This window comes from Stegodyphus dumicola, chromosome 12, assembly GCF_044657685.1.
Source record: "Stegodyphus dumicola isolate Sdum_Otavi_A_Nest chromosome 12, ASM4465768v1".
NCBI classification, from domain to species: Eukaryota; Metazoa; Arthropoda; class Arachnida; order Araneae; family Eresidae; genus Stegodyphus; species Stegodyphus dumicola.
The window spans coordinates 8270830-8294934 of record NC_140779.1 but is presented as its reverse complement, the minus strand read 5'-3'; the positions used below and the strand labels follow the sequence as shown (position 1 = coordinate 8294934).

At 34.4% G+C, this 24105-nt stretch overlaps 1 protein-coding gene across 1 annotated transcript in view; it reads right to left on the bottom strand.

The window, feature by feature from the left end:
* LOC118201166 (lachesin-like) overlaps positions 1 to 24105 on the bottom strand; it is a 203843-nt gene that overhangs the window by 15578 nt on the left and 164160 nt on the right. The window contains exon 9 of the mRNA XM_085806916.1: positions 20206 to 20289. Within this exon, the coding sequence (XP_085663042.1) occupies positions 20206 to 20289 (84 nt within the window). The remainder of the gene's footprint in view (positions 1 to 20205; positions 20290 to 24105) is intronic.

Here is a 24105-nt window from a genome sequence, read left to right as displayed (position 1 = left end):
CCAATTCATCTTTACCTTCAGCCTTTAAGGGAATTGTGTTTTTATTTTCTTCTTTTATCCATAGATGGCGCCATCAGCTTAACTCCTCTCCATCCATTCTTATCTTATCATTTTTACTATATCTTATCTCGTTCATATGCATTTGCACTTTGGCAGCTGAGGGAGATGGTTCGGTGTTCAAACCATCGAAATTTGTCCTGTGAAGATTTGCAAATATAACGCTGATTTTTGTTGTTTAATTTCAAAATTAATATTTGTTCCGCATGTTATTTTAAGCTGACGTATGCAACTTAATAAACAATTTTTAATTGCGACTACAGGTAATATAGTTAGTTAACTGTCGAAATCGACATTAAGGTGTATTTCTTAAGATGTACGTTTAGAGTATCGAATTCCTGAAGAACCAGCTAAAGAAATAATTGCCCGAACGCTCCAACAGCCAAAGCTATAACGAAAAAGGAATGGAGTTTTTAATTTAAGCTTTTCTAATTGAATTTGCAGAGAAAGAGTGAGTGCTTACAAATTCCGTCCAATTAAATTAAGGGAGGGCTCTTCTCGTATTTTAATTGGGAGAATATCCTATTAGCAATTCGAAAGATGAGAAGAAATGAGCTCGAGAATAATAGAACGCGGGGTTGAATCTTGTATCTCGTCTTCGTCTGGTCACTATGCAGCCAATTACTTGCGTTTTATTTTTCAAACTCATTCGCAGATGATGTTAGTAAATTTTTTTTAATGAATGCAATTACTTATAATATTTGAACTAACAAGACACAATGAAACATATTATTGCGCATTGAATTTTAGAAGAAATTTTCTCATTTTACTTACAAAATAAGAAGTGTGTTATACGTTGAATAACTTACACTACTGTAATATTTTTAGGAAAGAATTTCAGTATGTAATAAAACCAAAATTAAATAAAAATATCTGAAAGTTTTCAGATTTTATATTACACCAAAAAGGACCTTTTTATTAACCTTTCGTGTGTTACCTTTATTTATTAAATATCGTGGTATTCGTACTCAAGCAGTAAAATTCAATTGAACAGCAATGTCGCAAAATAATTTAAAAAGAGCATGTATTTAGAATTCCGATACACAGTCTCGTGCGCTGTAGATAAATTTTTTTTCCGGCCGTCCAGTGTTGCCATCGCTTGCTTTGAAATCCTCGAGTTTTTTATCAAAAAATAGTTAAAGTTTTACAAAATAAGAAATAGATAATAAAACAAATTCCGAAATCGGGCTTCCAGCTACTCATATTCTATTGAAGGAACACTTATTAAAAATTTGAGATACCGTTGTTTATTCGCAGCGCGAAAAACATACATACATTCATGCAGATTCTTCATTATTTAATTTCTTTAAATAAAATACGTGGCTTTAATATTTGGTGGCAACAATTTGCAAAGTGAATTGACATTTATAGTGAACCAACGCAAAATGCCAGAAGGAAATTAATAGCCCTTCTTGGGTAATGCCCCAGAAACTGAAAGTTTTCAGCATTTATGGTCAAAAGAGGCTTTTTTTATTAACGTTTTGTGTGTTACCTTTATTCATTAAATATCATATTATTCGAACTCAAACTACAAAATTCCATTCAACAGCAATATCGCAAAATAATTTTAAAAAAAATGTTTTTGTACATTTCATTTTAAATTATTGTTATCTCGTATAGTGTTGCCATTACCCGCTTCGAAACCGTTGAGTTCTTTTTAAAAATGCATTTTAAAGATAATTTTTTTGTTTGTTTATTTTTTATTAAAAAAATGTCGTTTAAACTTAATGTAATGGAAAAAAAATGTTTTTTCTTTCCGTACAATGTTGCCATTGCTCGCTTCGAAATCGTTGAGTTCTATTTAAAAATGACTTTTAAAGATAATTTTTTTTGTTTATTTACTTCATTTTTTTATTAAAAAATGTCGTTTAAATTTAATGTAATGGGAATTCTTTCCGTGAATGGTTTTTCTTTCCGTGAAGTGTTGCCGTTGCTCGTTTAGAAATCGTTCACTTTCTTAATCAAAAGTTCATAAATGCTTCATAAAATATGAAATAGATGACAAAACAAATTCCAAATTTGGGCTTCCAGATGCCCATATTCGGGTGTAGGGAGTACGTTATTAAAAATTGGATGGCTCTAGGGACCGTTGTTTTAACACAATGCGAGAAACATACACACATTCGTGAAGATTCTTCATTATTTAATTTCCTTAAATAAAATACAGGGCGATAATATTTGGTGGTAACAATTTGAAAAGTGGAACGCCGTTTATAATAAACGCCACAAAAGGCCAAAATGAAATTAATAGCCCTTCTGGGCTAAGCACCCTTTGGGCTAGCAAATAATGCAGCTCTCTTACGATCAGAAATTGTTTTCGCAAAATAAAAATCCTATCCATTAGGCATTCAAGTGTCCTTAACTCATATGAGAAACATTTTAGCAGTTTCGTGTCTTAAAGTATTAATTACATCTATCCCCACCCCGAAAAAAAAAACATTCACCAAACCTATGATTATAATTATTATAAATGGTTTTTTTAGGTACAAATTGTGTGTTGGTGTAAGTATAAATGGTGCGTTGATGGTTTGCTCGAAATGATTCCTGTTTTCGCAGAAAATCAACTTCAAACCAAAGGTTCAATTTCACAGTTTTTAAGTGTCAAAAATTTAGTTTTTATTAATATTATTTTTATCGGTTTTAGCGCAAAGAGGCCATTTGCCCAGAAGGTTTATTAATTTCGGTTTGGCATTTTGCGTTGATTCACTCCAAGCGTTGTTTCATTTTTCAAATTGTTGCCACCAAATATTATCGCCCTGTATTACATTTAAAGAAATTAAACCATAAAGAATCTGCATGAATGTATGTATGTTTTTCGCATTGCAATGAAACAACGGTACTAGAGACATCGAATTTTGCATAACGTAATCTTCCACAGAATATGGGTATCTGGAAAGAAAAAATTTAGAAATGGTTTTATTATCTATTTTATATTTTGCAACACTTCAACCAATTTTTGATTAACAAACTCAACGATTTCAAAGCCAGCAATGGCAAAACTGTACGGAAAAAAAAAAAAAAAAAAAAAAAAAAAACATTTCTATCTCCACTACGCGAGATTGTGGATCGAAAATTCTAAAGATATGCTCATTTTAAAATTGTTTTGCGATGTTGCTGTTGAATTGAATTTTATGCTTTAAGTGCGAAGAACATGACGTTTAATAAATGAAGGTAAACACAGTTAAGATTAAAAATGTCCCTTTGGGTGTAATGTAAAATCTGAAAGCTTTCAGATATTTTTTTCCCTTTTTTTTTTTTTTTTTCTTTTCCCTAGCATTGGCCACTCCTAAGGGTGGAAGTGGTGGCGATTTTATTTTGGAGGCACGTAATAGGCGGCTACCGTTAGCTCCTTGGCGAGGACAGACCATTTACATCCATGCCTTCTCCGGGATTCGAACCCGGGGCCCTTTGGTACGCTGTCGGTTCCCCTAAATACTGTACAGTCTGGGTGGCAGTATAAGAAATAGCGTAGGAAAATAAACTTAACTTTCCAAGCACTTATTCGCCTACCAGCGGCCGAGCGGTAAAGTCGCTGAACACTGGTAGTTCGGTCCGAGGTTCGAATCCCGCGAACGGGCTGGCTGCATGGGGGTTTTTGTGGTTTTCCCCATGTGTAACGTGTATACGAGCCAGTTTCCCTCAGAAAGTCCTCCACGAAGGCATCCCTCCCCTTAGGCAGATAGCCCTAGTGTGCTTTGCCATAATTAAATACACACACCAAGAACTTATTCATTGATAATATAGGGACAGCATTTACACTAAACATTTTATAAATAGGCTCTGTAATAAAAACTTCCTGTTATGGATTACCAGAAGATAGGTTAAAAAAAGTATTGAAGCAAAATTATTTTTCTTTACACACTGACAGGTAAGTACTAAAATCCTTTGTCACATTTATACTGAGAGTTTCATTCGTATTAGGCCAAACTTTTGCTTTCTTTACTGATATTATAAACGGTTCACTTGTCTGACCTATAATAAGCCCAATCCCACGAAATTCCTCGTGGTAAGGAGCGCAAGTTTTATGCATGCCGTTGGCAACAACCTTGAGCACATTACAGGTACAGTGCGATTTAGATCAGTTCCACTCCCAGTTTTGATGGAGAGCACTCCGGGGGGGGTTGATGGTAGAACACCAACCTCTCGAGAGGACTTTCGGCTCGCAGCGTATTTAGAGTGCCCCCATACCACACGGACACTATACTTTTGCAAACAGCCATACCTTCTCCGTGATTCGTAACAGCGCCCTCCGCTACGCATATTTCGCAAGTGCACATTGTTATGTCGAGAATTTCAATTATTAATATGTGTTTTAAGTTATTATTATTCTACTATTTTTATTTGTATTCATGTGTATTTATGTAGCGTATAATTTACTGTGGTCTGTCATGTCCCTCCATTTGTTTGAGCCGGGAGGCTTTTAAGAAACATGGAATTTAATTGAATTTGGAGTTATTGATATTTCCTTTTACATAGGTTACTCACAACGCAAACCTATAAGTTTAATTGTACAATACCACTATACGATTGATTTGATTGATAGATATGATATACGATTGTTTATTTGATTCATCTTTTGATATATTATGAATTAGATTTTGAATGTTTTGAATTATTTGATTTTTGGTTTTTTTTTTTTTTTTTTTTTTTTTTTTTTTGTAAATTTATCTGGCACCACAGTCAGCAAAGTTATCAGTTAAGTTAAAGTTATAATGGAATAAGGTATTAAAAAAACAACATAAAAATTTTAGATATAACAACATCTGTGCAGCCACCGAGGGAGTGGCTTCTAGAATGGACCAATGAGCATCCAGTAATATTTCTGTCATGCCACATCACCTTTCGCACGCTTTAACATTTAAGCAAGATGATTGAAAATATTTTGCCACGCAATTTTCTGTACATCGTCTATTTCTTCTGAAAAATTTTCATTGTGAAGTTAGATCAAATATAAGCAATTATGAAGATTTCACTACCCGGTTGAAAGAATTCGAAATAAATACAAACACATGTTGTATACTCCTAAAAATATTCATGCGAAATATTACTTAATAAATTATAAATAAGACAAAAGAAATATGGAATACACATCTGAGCCCAAATGCTATCTTTACAAAGAAGTATGCATATGAGATAAATATTTACACCAGTTATATATGTAAATAGAAGTCAGCACTTTTTATTGCAGTCTATATGAAAAAGATGTTCCATAGTAATAGCCAGTGCAAAATTTTATTCAAAGTGAAATTCACTAATTTGCATTCGTAATTCATTAATTTGCATTTAGTGTGTTAAATTTGGCATTTAATAACTGCTCACTCTTAAATATACTGTCTACACAAGAAATACTCATCAAAGCAGAATGCATTCATCTTATTCACGACGAATATATCTAATTTATGCACGTATAACTTTTAATGTTAACAGTGGATATAATCAGGTTATACACAATATGTATTCTGAATCTTACACTTTCAAAATTAAAAGAATGCAAAAGGACTGAAATAAGAGAACACCAGATTTATTGTAACACTTCCAGTCCTTCTCAGCTGAATAAAAAATAAATAAAAAATAACGATACACATTAATTCTCTTAATCCACATTTGTTAGTAAATGCCTAATATTCGAGGTTAATTGTAGCTTGAGTCATTTTCTCGGTGTAAAGAGCGATAATATGTCGTGAACATCAATCCATATATCAATGCGTGATAAAAATCGCGAAGGTGAAATGTTAGCGATTAACTCAACTCATAAAACGAAAGCACTACGAGATTTTCTACTTTTATGCCGTACATTTACAACTGCGAAACAAATGCAAATTAAAAAGTAAACAACACACGCTCACATGCATGGAGATTTAGCATGGAGATTTAGAGCAAAAGAAGCTCATTGGTCCATTTCCAAAACCCCTCCCTCAGTGGCTACGTTGATATGCACTTCTGAAATATGCCTCCGATACGGCAGTTAACTAAGTATTATTCCAGTTGGGCAGCTCATATTTTTGATCTGTTACCTGTATTGGTAAAGTAATTCAGACGCACTAAGTCCTTGGAAGTTTATCAAATTTCAAAGTAGTTCAAAATGAACTCCAGAGGCGAACTTTTGAGGCTCCAGGGAATTGCTGCCTCTAAATAAGTGGAGAGCACTGGACAAATACTGTTTACACCGTTAGCCACCAGGTGAACCCCGTCTCTCTCACTTATACAGAGGCTGTTCGCACATTTTTTAGACGACTTTGGTAAGCGGTAATGAAACATCGTTTACTGCAAATGAAGTAATTGAAATTGTGCTAAGTTTTTAAAAGTCAAAATTATCGTCTGTGACTTGAAAGTTTTGTTTTTGTGCAAAATGGCGAATTTAACAAAGCAGTGGTTCGAAGGCGACATTGACGCTCTTTCCGAAGAGAAATATGTATACTTCGTTATCCAAAAACGATGTGAGAGTCATGGTTTTGTGATATCTAAAGGGTCGATAGGTCATATCATCAACAAGAAAGGAAAAAAACGTCAAATTGGAGCCTCAAGTGGGACAAAAATTCCAAACAATTATCCAAGGAAAAAACGGACGTCTTCGACTATTGCAAAGATACGTTGTTTAATGTTAAAGAAAACTCCCCTAGTCAAAGGACAGTTGCAAAATCATTAAAATGCTCGGTGTCCACTGTAAACAAAATGATAAACGTTGATTTCAATCTTCAGAAAGCGAAAAAACGCAGTGTGCATCGTCTTCTTTCAAAGCATATCGCTCGACGCACGACACGCTGCAGAATTCTATATGAGAAACACTTATCCAAAGAAAAATCGAAAACAATTGTCACAATAGATGAAGCATGGGTGTATTTAAATGATTGTAACAAAAAAAAAAAAAAAAAAAAAAAAAAAAAAAAAAAAAAAAAAAAAGAGTCATTTATTATCAAAAAAGGGAAGAAAAAATTTAAGTACATGGTTCAAAGAATCGAAAGAAAGTTTTTCTAAGGGATTCATAACTGTTCCTGGTTTTTCTCATAATGGCAAGTGAAAAATAAGGAGAGTGAAAAAAAAAAAAGTCAAGATTAACTCCAAATACTATCAGGAACATATTTTATAGCCCATGTTTCTGAATGAAATACCATCGCTTTAAAGCTGGCAGTCACACATCAAAATCCACTGTAAATTTCCTAAAAGAAATGGAACAAAAAACTGGTATCAAGGCCATACCCTTCACTGATATCCCTGCTGAATCTCCCGATGTGTCACCTACGGATTTTTGTGCTTTCGGACTTTAAATGTTGTCCCAAAACCCTAACGTTACTCTGGAAAGCTGTTCGGGAGGAATGGGATAGAATACCTCTTCTGCCACTTCAAAAGGCATTATTATCCTGGAAACTGCGGTTTCGAAAGATAGTTCAGAATAAGAGATGTCAAATAGAACATTTAAAACACAAGAATTTTATGTAATTTAGTTTTGCGAATACAATATACCTCGTCTAAAAAATGTGCGAACAGCCTCTGTACAGCCAACCCGCCGCCCAGACGGAGTAGTGATTAGTGAGTGCCATACCGAGGGGTTTGGGTTCGAATCTCGGAGAAGGCATGCATCTTTATAAGAGTGTAGTGTCTATGCGGCAAGGGAGCCCTGAAAGTATACGAAGCGAAATCCATTCGAGAGGTTGATAGTAGGAAAACAGGAACTAGGAAACTTCGGACCATCCTGTGTGGCGTTCTCCGTAGGAATTCCAAAGATTATACATAGAGGGAAAGCTCAGCATCAAGGCTTGGCGAAACCTACATGGATTTACAAGTGTCGTCCTTAATTCATCCTGTACCTGTACAGCTACCCGCCGCCCTGTCAGTATAGTGGCTACAGATGCTGACAGTCGCTACAGTGATTAGAGGCTCTGCAACGATGTACTCGGGTTCAAATCTTGCAGATGGCAAGGATGTTTGTAAGATATGAATGTTTGAATCAATATTGTAAGAGTATAGTGTCTGTGCGACATGGGATCAATCGAGAAACACTTCAAACCAAAAGTTCTCTTGAGATGTTGGCGGTAAGTGAACCGCCCACCTAAATGTTCTCCATAAATATTGAGGCGGAGCTTAATAATTGGTAATGCACGGTGATACTTAATGGCCCTTTGAGAAAGCATAGTTGACGATCTTGCTTCAAGCTGTATCTGTAGAGCCAACTGTTTTTGAGACGCCAATAGCCCCAGCAGCGGCCGAGCAGTAAAGTCGCTGAACGCTGGTAGTTCGGCCTGAGGTTCGAATCCCGAGAACGGATTCGCTTTCGTGGTTTGCCCCACGTGTTGTAACGTGTATACGAGTCAGTTTCTCTCAGAAAGTCGTCCACGAAGGCATTCTTACCCTTAGGCAGATAGCCCTCGAGGCTTTTCCAATTAAAATGACAGTAATTACCAATTAAAATGACAGTAAGCACAGATATGATTTTTGGCACCCGATCTGTATTCTTTTGAAAGTTACGTAAATCGAACACTGAGATGCGAAGCGATAAACGCAATAAAAAAATCCGCGCTAAGAAGAATTGAAAGCGCTACTATTAAAATTGCACATAGCCAATTTCAATAGCAAGAATTGCAAAGTGCTATCAAATTTATTCAAACAATATAAGCATTGACTCAGGCTGGTAGGCATGATAGGTCACAGCTTATGGACGCCAGAAAAAAAAAAAAACAATCTATATTTTTCATGCGAGTAGTCTGGTCGTAGTAAACTGCAATACTTCTCTCTCCTTGCTTCATGCAGCTTAGTGTTGGTATTTGACGGCCAAGCGTTATAGTGGTTAGCTTCACTAATTGGCGTGTCGAAGGGCCCTGGTTTTATAAATGTATTATTTATAGTAATGGGGCACTCTTAATCAGCGGCGGGCAGAAAGTCCTCTCGAGAGGTTGGTGGTAGGGGAAAGAGGGTTGAGAGACACTCAGACCCGTTCCCCCGGGGTGCTCAACATCAAAACTGGGGACGGAACTGAGCTAAATAACACTGTCACCTTTAAGGAGCTCAAGGTCAAACAGTGTCTATAGGTCAGACAAGCGAGCATTAGCAACAACATCAATATTGGTATTTTGGTCTGTATCACAATGAAACGATTCCCATTCAAATATCTGCTGTTCGTGGACGATCGTCACCGTATTTTTGAACAACTGTTATTAATTATTCTAAAAGTTGGCAATATCGGTAATGTGATATTGAAGGCAATCTTAAAATCGGGCCATGTATTTTGCCTTTCGTCCAGGTTCACAGTTATTTTAGTTCGAATTAAGTAAACGTACCAAAAAACCTTTTCGTTATCTGCATCATGATGAATGATCTGTAATGATCATTCTTGACCAAATATTTTGAAAGAATTCCTGACCCTGTGCCAGTTACGGCCTCGCTTCTGCTTTGTAAATATGCGTCAGCATCCTTCTATCCATTGCCCCCCCCCAGTGGGCGGCAAAGTTGCTGAACACTGGTAGTTCGGTCCGAGTTTCGAATCCCGCGAACGGTGTGGATATATGGGCGTTTACGTGGTTTTCCCATGTGTAACATACAGGGTGATCAGCGAATAAGCCCTGATTTCAAAATTAAATATCTCTACAACAAAGATCGATAGAATTATGCGGTAAACTGTACATTTATTAGCAAAACTGTAAACATGGTGTACAAAAGTTTATAAAATTTAGTTATGAAAATCGTTAACAGAGGGCGCTCTAATCGCAATGACCTATCAATAGCCTTTAAAATGTGCTTCGAAATCGAAAATGATCAGTACAACTGTTGGCTAGTGAAAAGAGGTTAGCGTAGAAAGTGAAATAATGTATTCCATTGAACAATGTGTATTTTGGTTCTGGAATTTCACCGATTAGAACACAGTCCTACGGCAACACGTCGCAGTTTTCAAAACCGATTCAATGTTCCACTTGGACCCGATTCGAAAACCATTCGCATGCTCTTCGCGAAATTCGAATGGACTGGCAGCGTGGCTGATTCGAAAACCATTCGCATGCTCTTCGCGAAATTCGAATGGACTGGCAGCGTGGCTGATGATCGAAAAGGAAATATTGGGCCTAAGCAAACTATACTCACTCCTGAAAATGCAGCCAAAGTTTCTGGATTTGTTCAGCAAAATCCTAGGAAAAGCATCCGACGGATTACATCAGAGACAGGTTTGAAGTACACGAGCACACAAAAATTATTTAAAAGTAGCCTACGGCTGTTTCCATACAAAATAAAAAGTCATCAGGCTATAAACCTATGAAAGCTGTGCAACAAAGGGTTGACTTTGCGAATCAGATTCTAACAATGATCGACAACGACAGATTTGATGTGACATGCATCTGATGATAACAATGATCGACAACGACAGATTTGATGTGACATGCATCTGATGATAACAATGATCGACAACGACAGATTTGATGTGACATGCATCTGATGATAACAATGATCGACAACGACAGATTTGATGTGACATGCATCTGATGATAACAATGATCGACAACGACAGATTTGATGTGACATGCATCTGATGATAACAATGATCGACAACGACAGATTTGATGTGACATGCATCTGGTTCACAGATGAGGCACACTTTCATTTGAAGGGAATCGTTAATAAACAAAACTCACTCATTTGTGTGAAGAAAAAGCACTGCATTCGCCTAAAGTTATGGCATGGGCTGCGGTATGCGCCAGAGGCATTATCGGACCCTTTTTCGTACGAGAAACGATAACTACTGAACGTTACGTTACAATTTTGGAACAATTTGTCAGAACTGAACTAGTGTTGGAGGATCGACCAGGTATCGACTGGTTCCTGCAAGATGGGGCTTGACCACATCGAACAAATACAGTTTTTCACTTTCTTCACGAATACTTTGGGAATAGAGTAATTGCGTTAGATTATCCTCAATTTACTGACACAGGAATAGCTTGGCCTCCATATTCTCCCGATCTGACTCCTTGTGACTTCTTTCTGTGGGGAGCATTGAAAGACGCTGTCTATCGAAACAATCCTGCTACCATAGATGAGCTTGAATTCCATTTCCGTCGAGACATTGAAAGAGGTGATGTCAAATTTCATTGTTTGTTTACGCCACCTCATTGTTTCGAACGGTGAACATTTTGAAAAAAAAAATGTATTTTGATTGCAAAGGCTTCACTTTATTTTTTTAATTACTTTTTTTTTGACTCCTTTCAGAGAAAGAGTTTTCAGTGCAGAGCGCCATCTGTTAACGATTTTTGTAACTAAATTTTCTAAACTTTTGTACACCATTTTTACAGTTTTGCTAATAAATGTACAGTTTACCGCATAATTTTATCGATTTTTGTTGCAGAGATATTTAATTTTGAAATCTGGGCCTATTCGCTGATCAACCTGTATATACGGAATATTTTCCCTTAGAAACTCCCCCAAGAAGGCATCTCTCCTCTTAGCCAGATAACACTCGAGGCTTTGTCTTAATCACACAAACGAAAACAAACCTATCTATTCTTATGCAGAAAATTATAAATTGTAGAAAGATCTACGGTTATGCTGATAGCCAGACATTATTTCTTTATTTTTTTTAGAAAGTTGTTGTTTTTGAAATTTTCGTGCAAGTGCGATTTTCGCAAAATACGTGCTGGCAAAATTATGTTTTTTTTAGTCCAAAGGGATTTGAATCCCGAAGGACTATTAGTTTCGTTTTGGCATTTTGCGTCGGACTCATAAATGTCGGTTCACTTTTCAAACTGTTGCCACAAAATGTTAGAGTCCTGCATTATATTTGAAGAAATTAAATAATGAAAAAATCTGCATAAATGTATGTATATTTCTCGTATTGTGATAAAACAACGGTACATAGAGTCATCGAATTTTGAATAACGTAATCCTCCAACGAATATGAGCATGTGGAAGACCAAATTTGAAATTTGAAATTTGTTTTATGATCGATTTCCTATTTTTTAAAACTTTGACGAATTTTTGATTAACAAACTCAAGGATTTCAAAGCGAGCAATGGCAACGTTGTGCAGAAAAAACATTTTTATCTCCAGCGCGTGAGTCTCTGCATCGGAAATTCTAAAGATATGCTCGTTTTAAAACTATTTTGCGATATTGCTGTTGCACTGGATCTTATGGTTTAAGTGCGAGGAACATGATATTTAATAAAGAAAGGTAACACACAAAATGTTAAAAAACGCCCCTTTGGACGTAATTTAAAATCTGAAACATTTCAGATTTTGTTTTTTTTTTTTAAACGTATAATGTCTAAAAGATATGATAATTTAAGTCTTTTAACCTGAAGCGGTCAACGTAGAAAAAGTTGGCAAAAGAACTGGAAAGAAAACTGAAAACTGATGTTATTTGACTACCTTTTTAAAAACAGCTATAACCAATATACTTCAGCAAAAATATCCGAAAAATATTATCATCCTAACAAATTTAACGCTTTTTTATACATTTCTGAATTTGAATCTAATAGAAATAAAGAATTTCTGTAATTTCTTAAACTCTTATTAAATTTACCCCGCATATAAAATTAATAAATATCTTTAATTATGTATATCGTAATTACGACTATTTTAAAAGTAAGCCAGACTTTTTACGTAGCAGTTTTAATTAAAAATTGAAAAGTCATTAATAAGGTTTGCAAAGTATGCAACGAATAATAATGAAATTCAATAATTTAAAAAATATAGCAAGCGGATACAGACAAAGAAGAGTCAGAGTATAAATATTTAAATGACTCTATTACAGCGGGAAATAATATTATCAGATAATTTACAATTAAGTAAAAATAACAAATAATTAAAATAATTCCATGATAAAATATCGAAAAATGCAATCTTAATTCAAGGAAAAAATAGAATTACGAAGAAATGATAAGAATAAAAATAACGCCGAGGAATTGATAAAATATTTATTCTAAAAATGATTAAAATTATTAATTGAAAGTATCTATGAAAAAAAAAAGGTTATACTCGGGTTCATACAATGTAAAAAGGGGAAATTCAAGAAGAAATTTTGTGCATTAAAATTCAGAAGTTCTAAAGCGGACATTGTTAAAAGTTCACCAGAATGTAAAGGGAAATTTATTCTGAGTACAGTTACAAAGTATCTCCTGCGTAACACTTATCATAGTGTATTTCAAATTAACGGAGGTATCCGATACCAGTTGAGTTATCTAACAACACAGAGAAAGATACCACCGTAATTCTTTTTATACTTATTTGTTTTTATTATTTGATATTGAATACAGAGGCTGTTCGCACATTTTTTAGACGATTTTGGTAAGCGGTAATAAAACATCGTTTACTGTAAAAGAAGTAATTGCAATTGTACTAAGTTTTTAAAAGTCAAAATTATCGTCTGCGGCTTGAAAGTTTTGTTTTTATTCAAAATGGCGAATTTAACAAAGCAGTGGTTCGAAGGCTACATTGACGCTCTTTCCGAAGAGAAATATGCATACTTCGTTATCCAAAAAACGATGTGAGAGTCACGGTTTTGTGATATCTAAAGCGTCGATAGGTAATATCATCAACAAGAAAGGAAAAAAAAAGTCAAATTGGAGCCTCAAGTGGGACAAAAATTCCAAACCACTATCCAAGGAAAAAACGGACATCTTCGACTATTGCAAAGGTACGATATTTAATGTTAAAAGAAAATCCCTCTAGTCAAAGGACAGTTGCAAAATCATTAAAATGCTCGGTGTCCACTGTAAACAAAATGAAAAACGTTGATTTAAATCTTAAGAAAGCGAAAAAATGCAATGTGCATCGTCTTCTTCCAAAGCCTATCGCTCGATGCAGGACACGCTGCAGAATTCTAGATGAGAAACACTCATCCAAAGAAAAATGGAAAACAATTGTTACAATAGATGAAGCATGGATGTATTTAAATGATTGTAAGAAAAAACGAGCCATTTATTATCGTAAAAGGGGAGAAAAAAATTGAAGTACATGGTTCAAAGAATCGAAAGAAAGGTTTTTAAGGGCTTCCTGATTGTTGCTGGTTTTCTTATAATGGCAAGTTAAAAATAAAGAGAGTGCAGAAAATTTCAAGTTTAACTCCAAATACTAACAGGAACCTATTTTATCGCCAATTTTTCTGAATGAAATACCATCGCTTTACCCACAGTGCCATCCATCTGTGAGACTCCATCAGGACAAAGCTAGCAGTCACACATTAAAATCCACTATAAATTTCCTAAAAGAAATGGAACAAAAAACTGGTATCAAGGCCATACCCTTCACTGATATCCCTACTAAATCTTTCGAAGTGTCACCTATGGATTTTTGTGCTTTCGGACTTTTAAAAACTGCATTATCCAAACGTTGTCCCCAAACCCTGACATGATTCTGGAAAGCTGTTCGGGAGGAATGGGATAGAATATCTCTTCTGCCACTTCAAAAGGTAATATTATCCTGGAAATTGCGGTGTCGAAAGATAGTTCAGAATAAGGGATGTCAAATAGAACATTTAAAACACAAGTATGTTACGTAATTTAGTTTTGTGAATACAATATACATCGTCTAAAAAATGTGTGAACAGCCTCTGAAACATTCATAATCAGGCACTTTTCAGTCTAATACAATATGGAAACCAGATTAAAAAATTTCAATAGAAAAATAAGCTAATTGTGTCTCATTATATCAGTTTCAATGGTACGTAGTTTTTAATCATTTTTGTCTTGCTATTTAAATGGTTGTAAAAGCTCACGTTCCAGCCAATATTTGACCTATATTCAATTGTAGTTGATTAAATGTGGCAAAAAATTGATCATAATTGATCAGAAATGGGTAACGAGAACAAAGAAACAGACATTCGTTTTTATAGAGTGTCTCACAAAAGTGATGGGACACTTGTGCTTTACAAAAGGAAACTGTAATAAAATTAATTAAAAAAACATGTAAAAATATTTTGTGGGTGTGTTTCATACTTAAATTTAGTAACAGTTATTACATAACATACATTTTCTCAAAATATTAAAATAATAATTTAATAAAAATACAATTGTTTAGAACGGAGAAAAATGGCTCACATAAGTGATGGGACACTATTAGATACTACTACGTACTACAATAAAAATATTTGTTTAGGTTTTTATTTTTACTCAGAAGTAATTAGCAATAATTTATAAAATCGTCTGCGGTATTTCTCTCCAGTTTGTTTTAGAATTTTTGTGTTTTTTAGCTCTGTGCAGCCATGAATGCTAAACGAAAAGAAACTTTGCCTGAAATTCGACAATTAGTTATTAATTTGCATATTGAACATGAAAAATCTATTACAGAAACTGCTGAAACAGTTAACATGAGTCATTCAACAGTTTTCAATATCATTAAACGATATTAAAAGAATCATATGATTCAGGATAAAAGAAGACCTGGCCGACTATCAATGCTATCCAACGGAATAAAGCGAATTATTGTTCAAATATTAAAAAAAAATCGAAGAATGATTGCTCATAAAGTTGCTGCTGATTTACAAGCATTATATGGAATAATTGTTAATCCTGAAACTATTAGAAGAGTAATTCGATCTGCTGGATATCACGGTAGAGCAGCCGGGAAAAAATTCTTCATAAGTGAAAAGAATAGAAAACTCAGACTGGATTTCGCAAAATCCAACATAAATAAGAATTCTGATTACTGGAATGAAGTTATATTTGCTGATGAGAGTAAATTTAATATATTTGGTTCTGACGGTAGAATCGTGGTGTAGAGAAAACCCAGGACAGAATTTCGCAAACAGAACTTGGTGTCAACAGTAAAACATAGTGGAGGAGGAGTTATGGTATGGGGGTGTATGTCGTCCGCTGGAGTTGGTAATCTTGTTTTTATTGACAGTATAATGGATAAGTACAAGTATATTGACATTTTAAATCAAAATTTGAAATCTTCAGCACGAAAACTAACCCTTCATAACGATTTTAAATTCTACCAGGACAATGACCCCAAGCACACTGCTTTGGACGTTAGACTCTGGCTGCTGTATAACTGTCCTGAAATAATAAAAACACCACCACAATCTCCAGACTTAAATCCCATAGAGAATATTTGGCAAGAATTGGAATCAAGATTTCGCAAACACACCATTTCTTCAAAACAAAAATTAAAATCAAAATATTAAAACATTTTAAGAAGTAAAATTTTGGGATAAATATTTGATGGAAAAGTAAGTGTCCCATCACTTATGTGAGCCATTTTTGGCTCCGTTCTAAACAATTGTATTTTTATTAAATTACTATTTTAATATTTTGAGAAAATGTATGTTTTATAATAATTGTTACTAAATTTAACTATGAAACACACCTACAAAAAATTTTTACATGTTTTTTTAATTTATTTTACTACAGTTTTCTTTCGTAAAGCACAAGTGTCCCATCACTTTTGTGAGACACTGTATATATAGATTTTGTAAAACTTAGAAATTTTTGATTAACAAATTCTGCGATTTAAAAGCGAGTAGAAGGAATACACTTTTCGGAATAAAACATTCTTATTTCAAACGCGCGAGACTGTTGCCACTCGGAAAAATGAATGCGAAAACTCAGAAAATTAGTCGAAATGGCTTTCCACGAATTTTTGGAATCGGGAATAATGTATTTAATGTTTGGCAACGCTATTTTTATTTCATTGTAAAACTTGGAAATTCCTTATTAACAAACTCAACGATTTGAAAGCGACCAGTGGCAACACTTCTAGAAACGAAGCTGTCTCCAAACCCAGATAAGATTTGTGGAAAATTCCGTGACGATCGCTGTAGTAGTGACTGAGTTAATTTTGGACAAACAAACACACAAACAGATATTCTTATTTATATATATATATAAATTACAACAGATGACAGTTATTAAAAACAAAGAATTTGATACGAAAAACATACGCGATAAATTGATTCGAAATTTGTTACTTTTCTGAGCTTTTTATGTAATATTATGTTACATTTAGTTAGTTTAAATAAACGATTGAATAGACCGCCTACGGGAGAATACCTTTTATGGAAGACGCTTTAAAGTTTTATTACTCATTTTACGTATAAAAAAATATAATTTTAACGTGCGAATTTAAACAATTTAAATTATTAAAAATATATTATGACTTAAATTTAAAATTATACGAGTTTTGTAACGTGATACGCTTGTAAGATTTCAAAATTCGGAAAAGTTTAATTATTTTGACATTAGATTGTTTCTTAACGAATTTTACCAAATAAAATAGGCATAATAAAAAAAAAGGTATTCTGTGTAATTTATATATATCTACTCTATCTACATCTAAGGAAAATTCGCAGCAAAACCTAAATGCATTACAGATAGTATGCTTTCTAAAAAAAAAAAAAAAAAGACAGTTATATATCTCCCGTTCTACTGGACAGATTGTCCAAATTTAACCCATGTCTCGAAAGCGCTACTTAGAATATATATTAGATTTATATATATCATTGTTCTAACACAGGTATTTTGACAAAATATAGGACCTTCTTCTGAAATTACATGTCAACGTTTTTCCATATTTCGATTGTAGGACTGAAATAATGTCAAAGTGCCAAGTTTTGTAAAAATCACACGTGTAGGTTTTAAAAAATTAGCTCTCAAACTTTTAGCTCCTCCATGTTAATTGAATTTGGTATATATAATTGTTAATATCTTTATTTATCTTCTTTTATTAAACTTAATTAATTCTTCCTTTCACATTTCGAAACTTAGGTTCATTCAAAAAAAAAAAAAAAAAAAAAATCGACCATTTTTTATGATTTATTTTAAAAATTTGTATTTTTAAGTAATTTTTATAAATTTTTAGAAAAATATTTTGAATTATAACCTACAAAAGTTTTACCATCCTCTTAAAGTAGATGTACTTTTAAACATACCTGCAAAAAATTACAGTTTTTATTCAAAATTTCCTAACATATGCGTGAATTCCCATATTGGCGTGTTTTGATATTTGGCATATTTGTTTTATGCGATAATAACGCCAAATGTGCCTTACTCACCTTTTTAAAATTATTTGAAAGTAATAAATGATGACTTTTTTTCCCGATCGTGTACAAAGATAAAAAATCTGATGTGTACACCACATGACTTCCTTGTACGGAATATTAAATTATACGCATTTTTTCTTGCATTTTGTTTAAACTTATTGTATTTAATTATACCTACTTCGCCGACATCTTATAAACCACAATAGAATAAGTGCATTCTTTAAAATTCACTCTATTTCTTTACCATAGCGACACTCTGGCGCTAGGTTCACTTAACAGTATTATATTTCGTTCATATTATAACTCAGAATGCACAAAATTTGCATCATTTAAAGAATTATCTAATCGTTGTCACATGTTCTATTCAAATACTATCATAAAGCTAGAACTATGTATAAAAGAAATTAAGGAAACAAAACAAAAAAGAAACAGTTTTTCACAGACGATTGAGTATTTCTCATTCAATTAATTCAGTTCTCCTTTCGCGACAAGGCAAAAATACATAAAAACTCTAAATATCTCTACTAAAAATTACTTTATTATTAAAAATTAAACTATTAAAAAATAAGTAAATCTTAAACACTTATTTCCTCGAAAAAATTCCAGAAAGGATTAAGCATGATTTAAATCGCAATAATAAATGAAGGCGTTTATCTTTGTTGTTGCGAAGCTACGTTCCTCTAGATTGGCAACAAATCGACTACTCAGCTGTTTCAAATGTAAACAAGGAATGGCCGCCATCAAAATAGGCTTAGCGGCACTTAAACAACTTTTAAATTGTTGATAATTCTAAAAATATTGCATACAGATTTACTAAAGGCATAAAACCCTTAACGGGAAGATAAAAATCAACATAATTCAATCATTTTTAAAGGAAAAAATGTACAATTTATAAACATATAAGAGTAAAGAAACTGAGATCACTGAGCCGGGTAACAGAGTGGATATATATATATATATATTTATATACGTTTGGTGCGGCCGATTGAAACCAAAATACGAGGTGCACATCTACATGTTATAGCAGTCCTATGTACAAAATTTCAACGTTCTGAGGCTACTCGTTTTTGAGTTATGCGGGATACGTACGTACGTACATACGTTCGTACAGACGCCTCGAAAAATTCTTTTCAGAATTCATTTTAAAGCAGTTTTTTAGTTTTTTTTTGAGGAAACAAGTCTTTTATTCTGTCCTTACGTACAGATATCACGCAAAAACATCGTTAAATTGCATTCGAAATCGGTCAAAGTGGATATTTTCGTTGAAATATGCTGCCTGAAGCTTTTCGCGATTACAGTACTTCCTTTTTACTTCGTACAAGGAAGTTAAAAGGAAAGGTAAACAGGTTGCTACGAATTAAGAAGATCGCCTAGTAAATTACCTTGGCTCAAACTGGAAAAAATGCGCCAAGATAAATGTTTAAATTTCTCACCAAAAATTATAACATTTAATATCCTTGCATAATTTGAGCCTTAGAATAGAAATATGGAACGCAATTGGTACGTTATTGCAGAAAACTTCGATGTTGTGTGATAATAGCTATGTTAGAATAACGCTACATGTAAATTAAATATATATCCTACGTTGCGCTTTCGAGACATAGGATACGCAAGTTAAATTTAGACAATCGGTCCAGTAGAACGGGTGACATAGAAACTGTCCAATTTTTTTTTTTTTTTTTTTTTTTTTTTTTTTTTTTGGCAATGTATACATGTCCTCTAAAACACGGATAATTAAAATTTCGAAAAATTTATGTTCTTAGATGAATTCCGAAGAAAATCCTCTAATTCGTTGTAACTGACATATGGATTACTTCATCAAGGAAAAAAGGTGCAAAAGCAATTGCTACTGCTATTTAAGCAAAATTAGCATTTTTAAATGGAATGTAAAAATTCCATTTGTTGTTTTCTCACTGGAATGTTTTTGTTAAATTTTACAAGATAAACTGAAATATCAATGTGTAGAGACAATCGCTTCGTTGCATGGTTTTTAAAATAACTATTCAAATTAATGAAAATGTTTAGAGTTTTTTTATAAAGCCATTTTCAAGGGGAATTCCTGCATTGATATTTTCTATCTATATTTTTGTACCGCACTTATAGAAAAATAAAGTTCTTTGAAAGTCTTTTGAGAAGAGATCTAAGGGAAGTAAAAGTTTCTGTTCAAATAACTTGGAAGCTATATAAAAGGTAATCACCTTGCTCCCCGCCTGTGAAGACTGTGACAGGCGAAGGCGAGTCCCTCTTCTCCAGTTCACCATTGGATAAATCTTGCATTCGACCTGAAAAACGGTTATAGTGAAATGTCAGTACAACGAATTCGAGTGCGAAATAAGTACTTTTTTTTTTTTCAAAAAAATTAAGTTTTCTTAAGCGGTGAAATGTAAGATAATATTAGATGGTTAATTTCAGAAAATTTCGCCCTTAAAATTATTAAGCTCAGAATAATTCGAAATAACTTTAGTAGAAGATGTAACCATTTTATTAAAGAACTAGTTATTTATTATTCTTAAATTCACTCTTATGTATTTAAAAGCTGTGTATGTGTGTGTATTTAATTATGGCAAAGCACACTAGGGCTATCTGCCTAAGGGGAGGGATGCATTCGTGGAGGTCTTTCTAAGGGAAACTGGCTCGTATACACGTTACAGATAGGGAAAACCACGAAAACGGCCATGCAGCCAGCCCGTTCGTGGGATTCGAACCTCGGACCGAACTACCAGTGTTCAGCGACTTTACCGCTCGGCCGCTGGTGGGCCCGTATTTAAAAACAGAGAAAGAAATGATTTAAGCTATAAGGTAAGCAATTTTTATAGCCGCAGATTAAGACTATTAGACCGCAGACTTTTACATTTAGACTATAGACAACACCGCAGATTAATAGATTTAGACTATAGACTTATAAGGTATTTTTACCGCCTTCCTAGCATGCCTTCGTGGTGTAGTGGTCAGCACACTGAGACAGTATTTTAGAGGTCCTTGGTTCGATTCCCGGCGAAGGCGGATTGCTATTTTTTCACCTTGCCTGTTTCCAAAAAAATCCTTATGTCTCTAAAGTGGCGCTCGAACTAGAAGGGTGTTGGATAACGATTCTCCTCACCCAGGATTTGGCGATTGGGTCCCCTAGAAACCCCAGTCGCTCTTTAAAATGGGGAGTATATAAGGTATTTTCCCCGCCTTCCTAGCGTGCCTTCGTGGTGTAGTGGTCAGCACACTGACCCGGTATTTCATAGGTCCATGGTTCGATTCCCGGCGAAGGCGTTTGTTAATTTTCAACTTGCCTGCTTCCAAAAATCCTAGCCCACCAGCGGCCGAGCGGTAAAGTCGCTGAACACTGGTAGTTCGGTCCGAGGTTCGAATCCCGCGAACGGGCTGGCTGCATGGGTGTTTTCGTGGTTTTCCCCTTGTGTAACGTGTATACGAGCCAGTTTCCCGTAGAAAGTCCTCCACGAAGGCATTCCTCCCCTTAGGCAGATAGACCTAGTGTGCTTTGCCATAATTAAATACACCAACACCAACACTAAAAATCCTAATGTCTCTAAAGACTATAAGACCGCATACTATTAGATTTATACTATAAGATTGTGATTATTAGATTTAGACTTATAGACTATAAGATCGCAGATTATTAAATTTTCATAGCAGCAGACACTGTTGTATATATGCTAAGGACGAATCTAAAATTGTAAGGTACTTATAAAGTTACATAGAGCTGCAGGCTAAAGAGAATAAAATAGTGTTGCCACACTGTTCGAAATTTAGAATAAAGGACATTTATTGTTCAATAAAGTACAGGAAATTTTGAAACAACCAGAAGTGTTCTTTTTATGCTGTGTAACGAAAAATGAAAAAATATGTATGAAAGACGGCAGAAAAGGTGTCATTACAGAATATGTTTGTCGTGGAAGCAACTTTCCGTATGTCGCGCATATTTTGCACAACATTATCCAGCTGCTTATGGGGCAATTAATTCCACTCCTGCATATTTTCGATAAGCAACGTCAACTTTCCAGAGCATCCCAAACATTTCCATTGTGATTTAGGTTTAGAGTATGTGCTGGCTATACGAGGCGTTGAATATTTTCACTGTCTTACCAATCTTGAACAGTGTGTGTTTCATGACACGATGCGCTGTGTTCCATAAGAAGAAATTTGACACCGACAGTACCACGGAAAAGGCGAATATGAGGTAGAAGAACTTAAAGAACCGTTAGTCCGTCACAATCCCGAAAGATGGATCCGAAATCACAAGAGGATGCGGCCATTGATCATGATACGGGGTCATATCATGGTACAACATCTCAGATATTGGTTAATTTTCTGATATTTCCTGGATCATTAGTAATACCACTCTCATATGTGATAATATTCTCTTCTAGCGGCCGGTCCAGGAAAGCCATAAGTTCAGTTTATTTAGAATTCAAACAATCAAAATCAGCGTTACATCTGCAAATGTTCAGAGGACCAGTTTCGATGGTTTTGCTAAACCATCATCCTCAGCTGCCAGAGCGTAAGGCGGCTGATGATGATGGTTCGGTAAAACTATTGAAACTAGTCAACTAGTCAAACTAAAGGTCAACAAAGGCCTTCCGGAAAGAGGACTTTAAAAGTTGTTTTCACAAATTATACAGCCGAGAACAATAATGCATTACGGCAGATGGGGATTACTTCGAAACATATTAAAAGGTTACGTGTTTCACATCATCCGTTCTGGTGTTATTAGAGCAATCCTGGAAATTAATAGCCACACCTTTTATTTTCCTTTCCTTGTTTTCATTGTAAAAGAGCGGAAAAAAGGGTCATTGTTCCTACCTTCAAATAATTTTAAGTGCGTAAACCTCATTTCTACTATTATCGTTTATAACAATTATTCCAAATTTCATAACACGCCAGTATGTATATTCACGTATATCTTAAGAAATTTTGAATTAAAAAAACTCTAATGTTTTGTAGGTATGCTTAGAAATACATCTGCTTTAAGATGAAGGTAAAACTTTTATAGGTTATATTTCAAAATTGTTTTCGGAGCCCACCAGCGAACGAGCGGTAAAGTCGCTGAACACTGGTAGTTCGGTCCGAGGTTCGAATCCCGCAAACTGGCTGGCTGCATGGGCGTTTTCGTGGTTTTCCCCATGTGTAACGGATATACGAGCCAGAGCCAGTTTCCTTTAGCAAGTCCTCCACGAAGCTATCCCTCCCCTTAGGCAGCTAGCTCTCGAGGCTTTGCCATAATCACAGACATACACACACACACACAAAAAAAAAAAAAAAATCGAAATATTTATAAAAATTGTTTAAAATACAAATTGTAGAAATAAATTTAAAAATGTGCAAATTTTTAAATCATAAAAAATGGGGAACCTAAATTACAGAATATTAAAGGAAGAATCAAATAAGTTTAATGAAAAAAGACATATTAATAAATATATATACCAAATTCAATTAACATGAAGGAGCTAAAATTTTGAAAGCTAATTTTTTTAAAAACGACTCGCGCGAGTTTTACAAAACTTCGCAGTTTGGCATAATGTGAATGGTAGAATCGAAATATGAAAAAAATTAGCACCATTTCAGAAAATCGACCGATTTTGTGTCAAAATATGTATATTAAAACAATGCTGCATATAAATCTAATACATATCCTAAGTCGCGCTTTCGAGACATGAAAAACGCAAGTGGAATTTCGTCCATCAGCCCAATAGAACAGAAGATATAAACTCTTCAATTTTTTTTTCGCAGTGTACAAAAATAAATTGCTATTCTTTAGAATATGGTAACAGGTAGTTTGGCGACATTTTGGTTAGGCGATAAAGGTTACTAGCTAGGACTTTAGCAATAATTTGAGAAGTACACAGTTCGAATCACAGATTATTTTGTCCCAGAGAAATGAGAGATCATAAGACATGTCATGTTACATTTTCCGGAAAATTCCGGTCGTGATTTTAGCAAATAAGCACTTAGGGTCGATGTGCACATGGATACCGTGTATGTGCAATTCTTAAAAACGCGGTAAGTAGTTTGCGATTCTGCACTTTCTCAAAATTTCGCACCTAATCTTCGTCAGGATTAAGCATTTTTGTTCCATAAAAGTTCTAGTA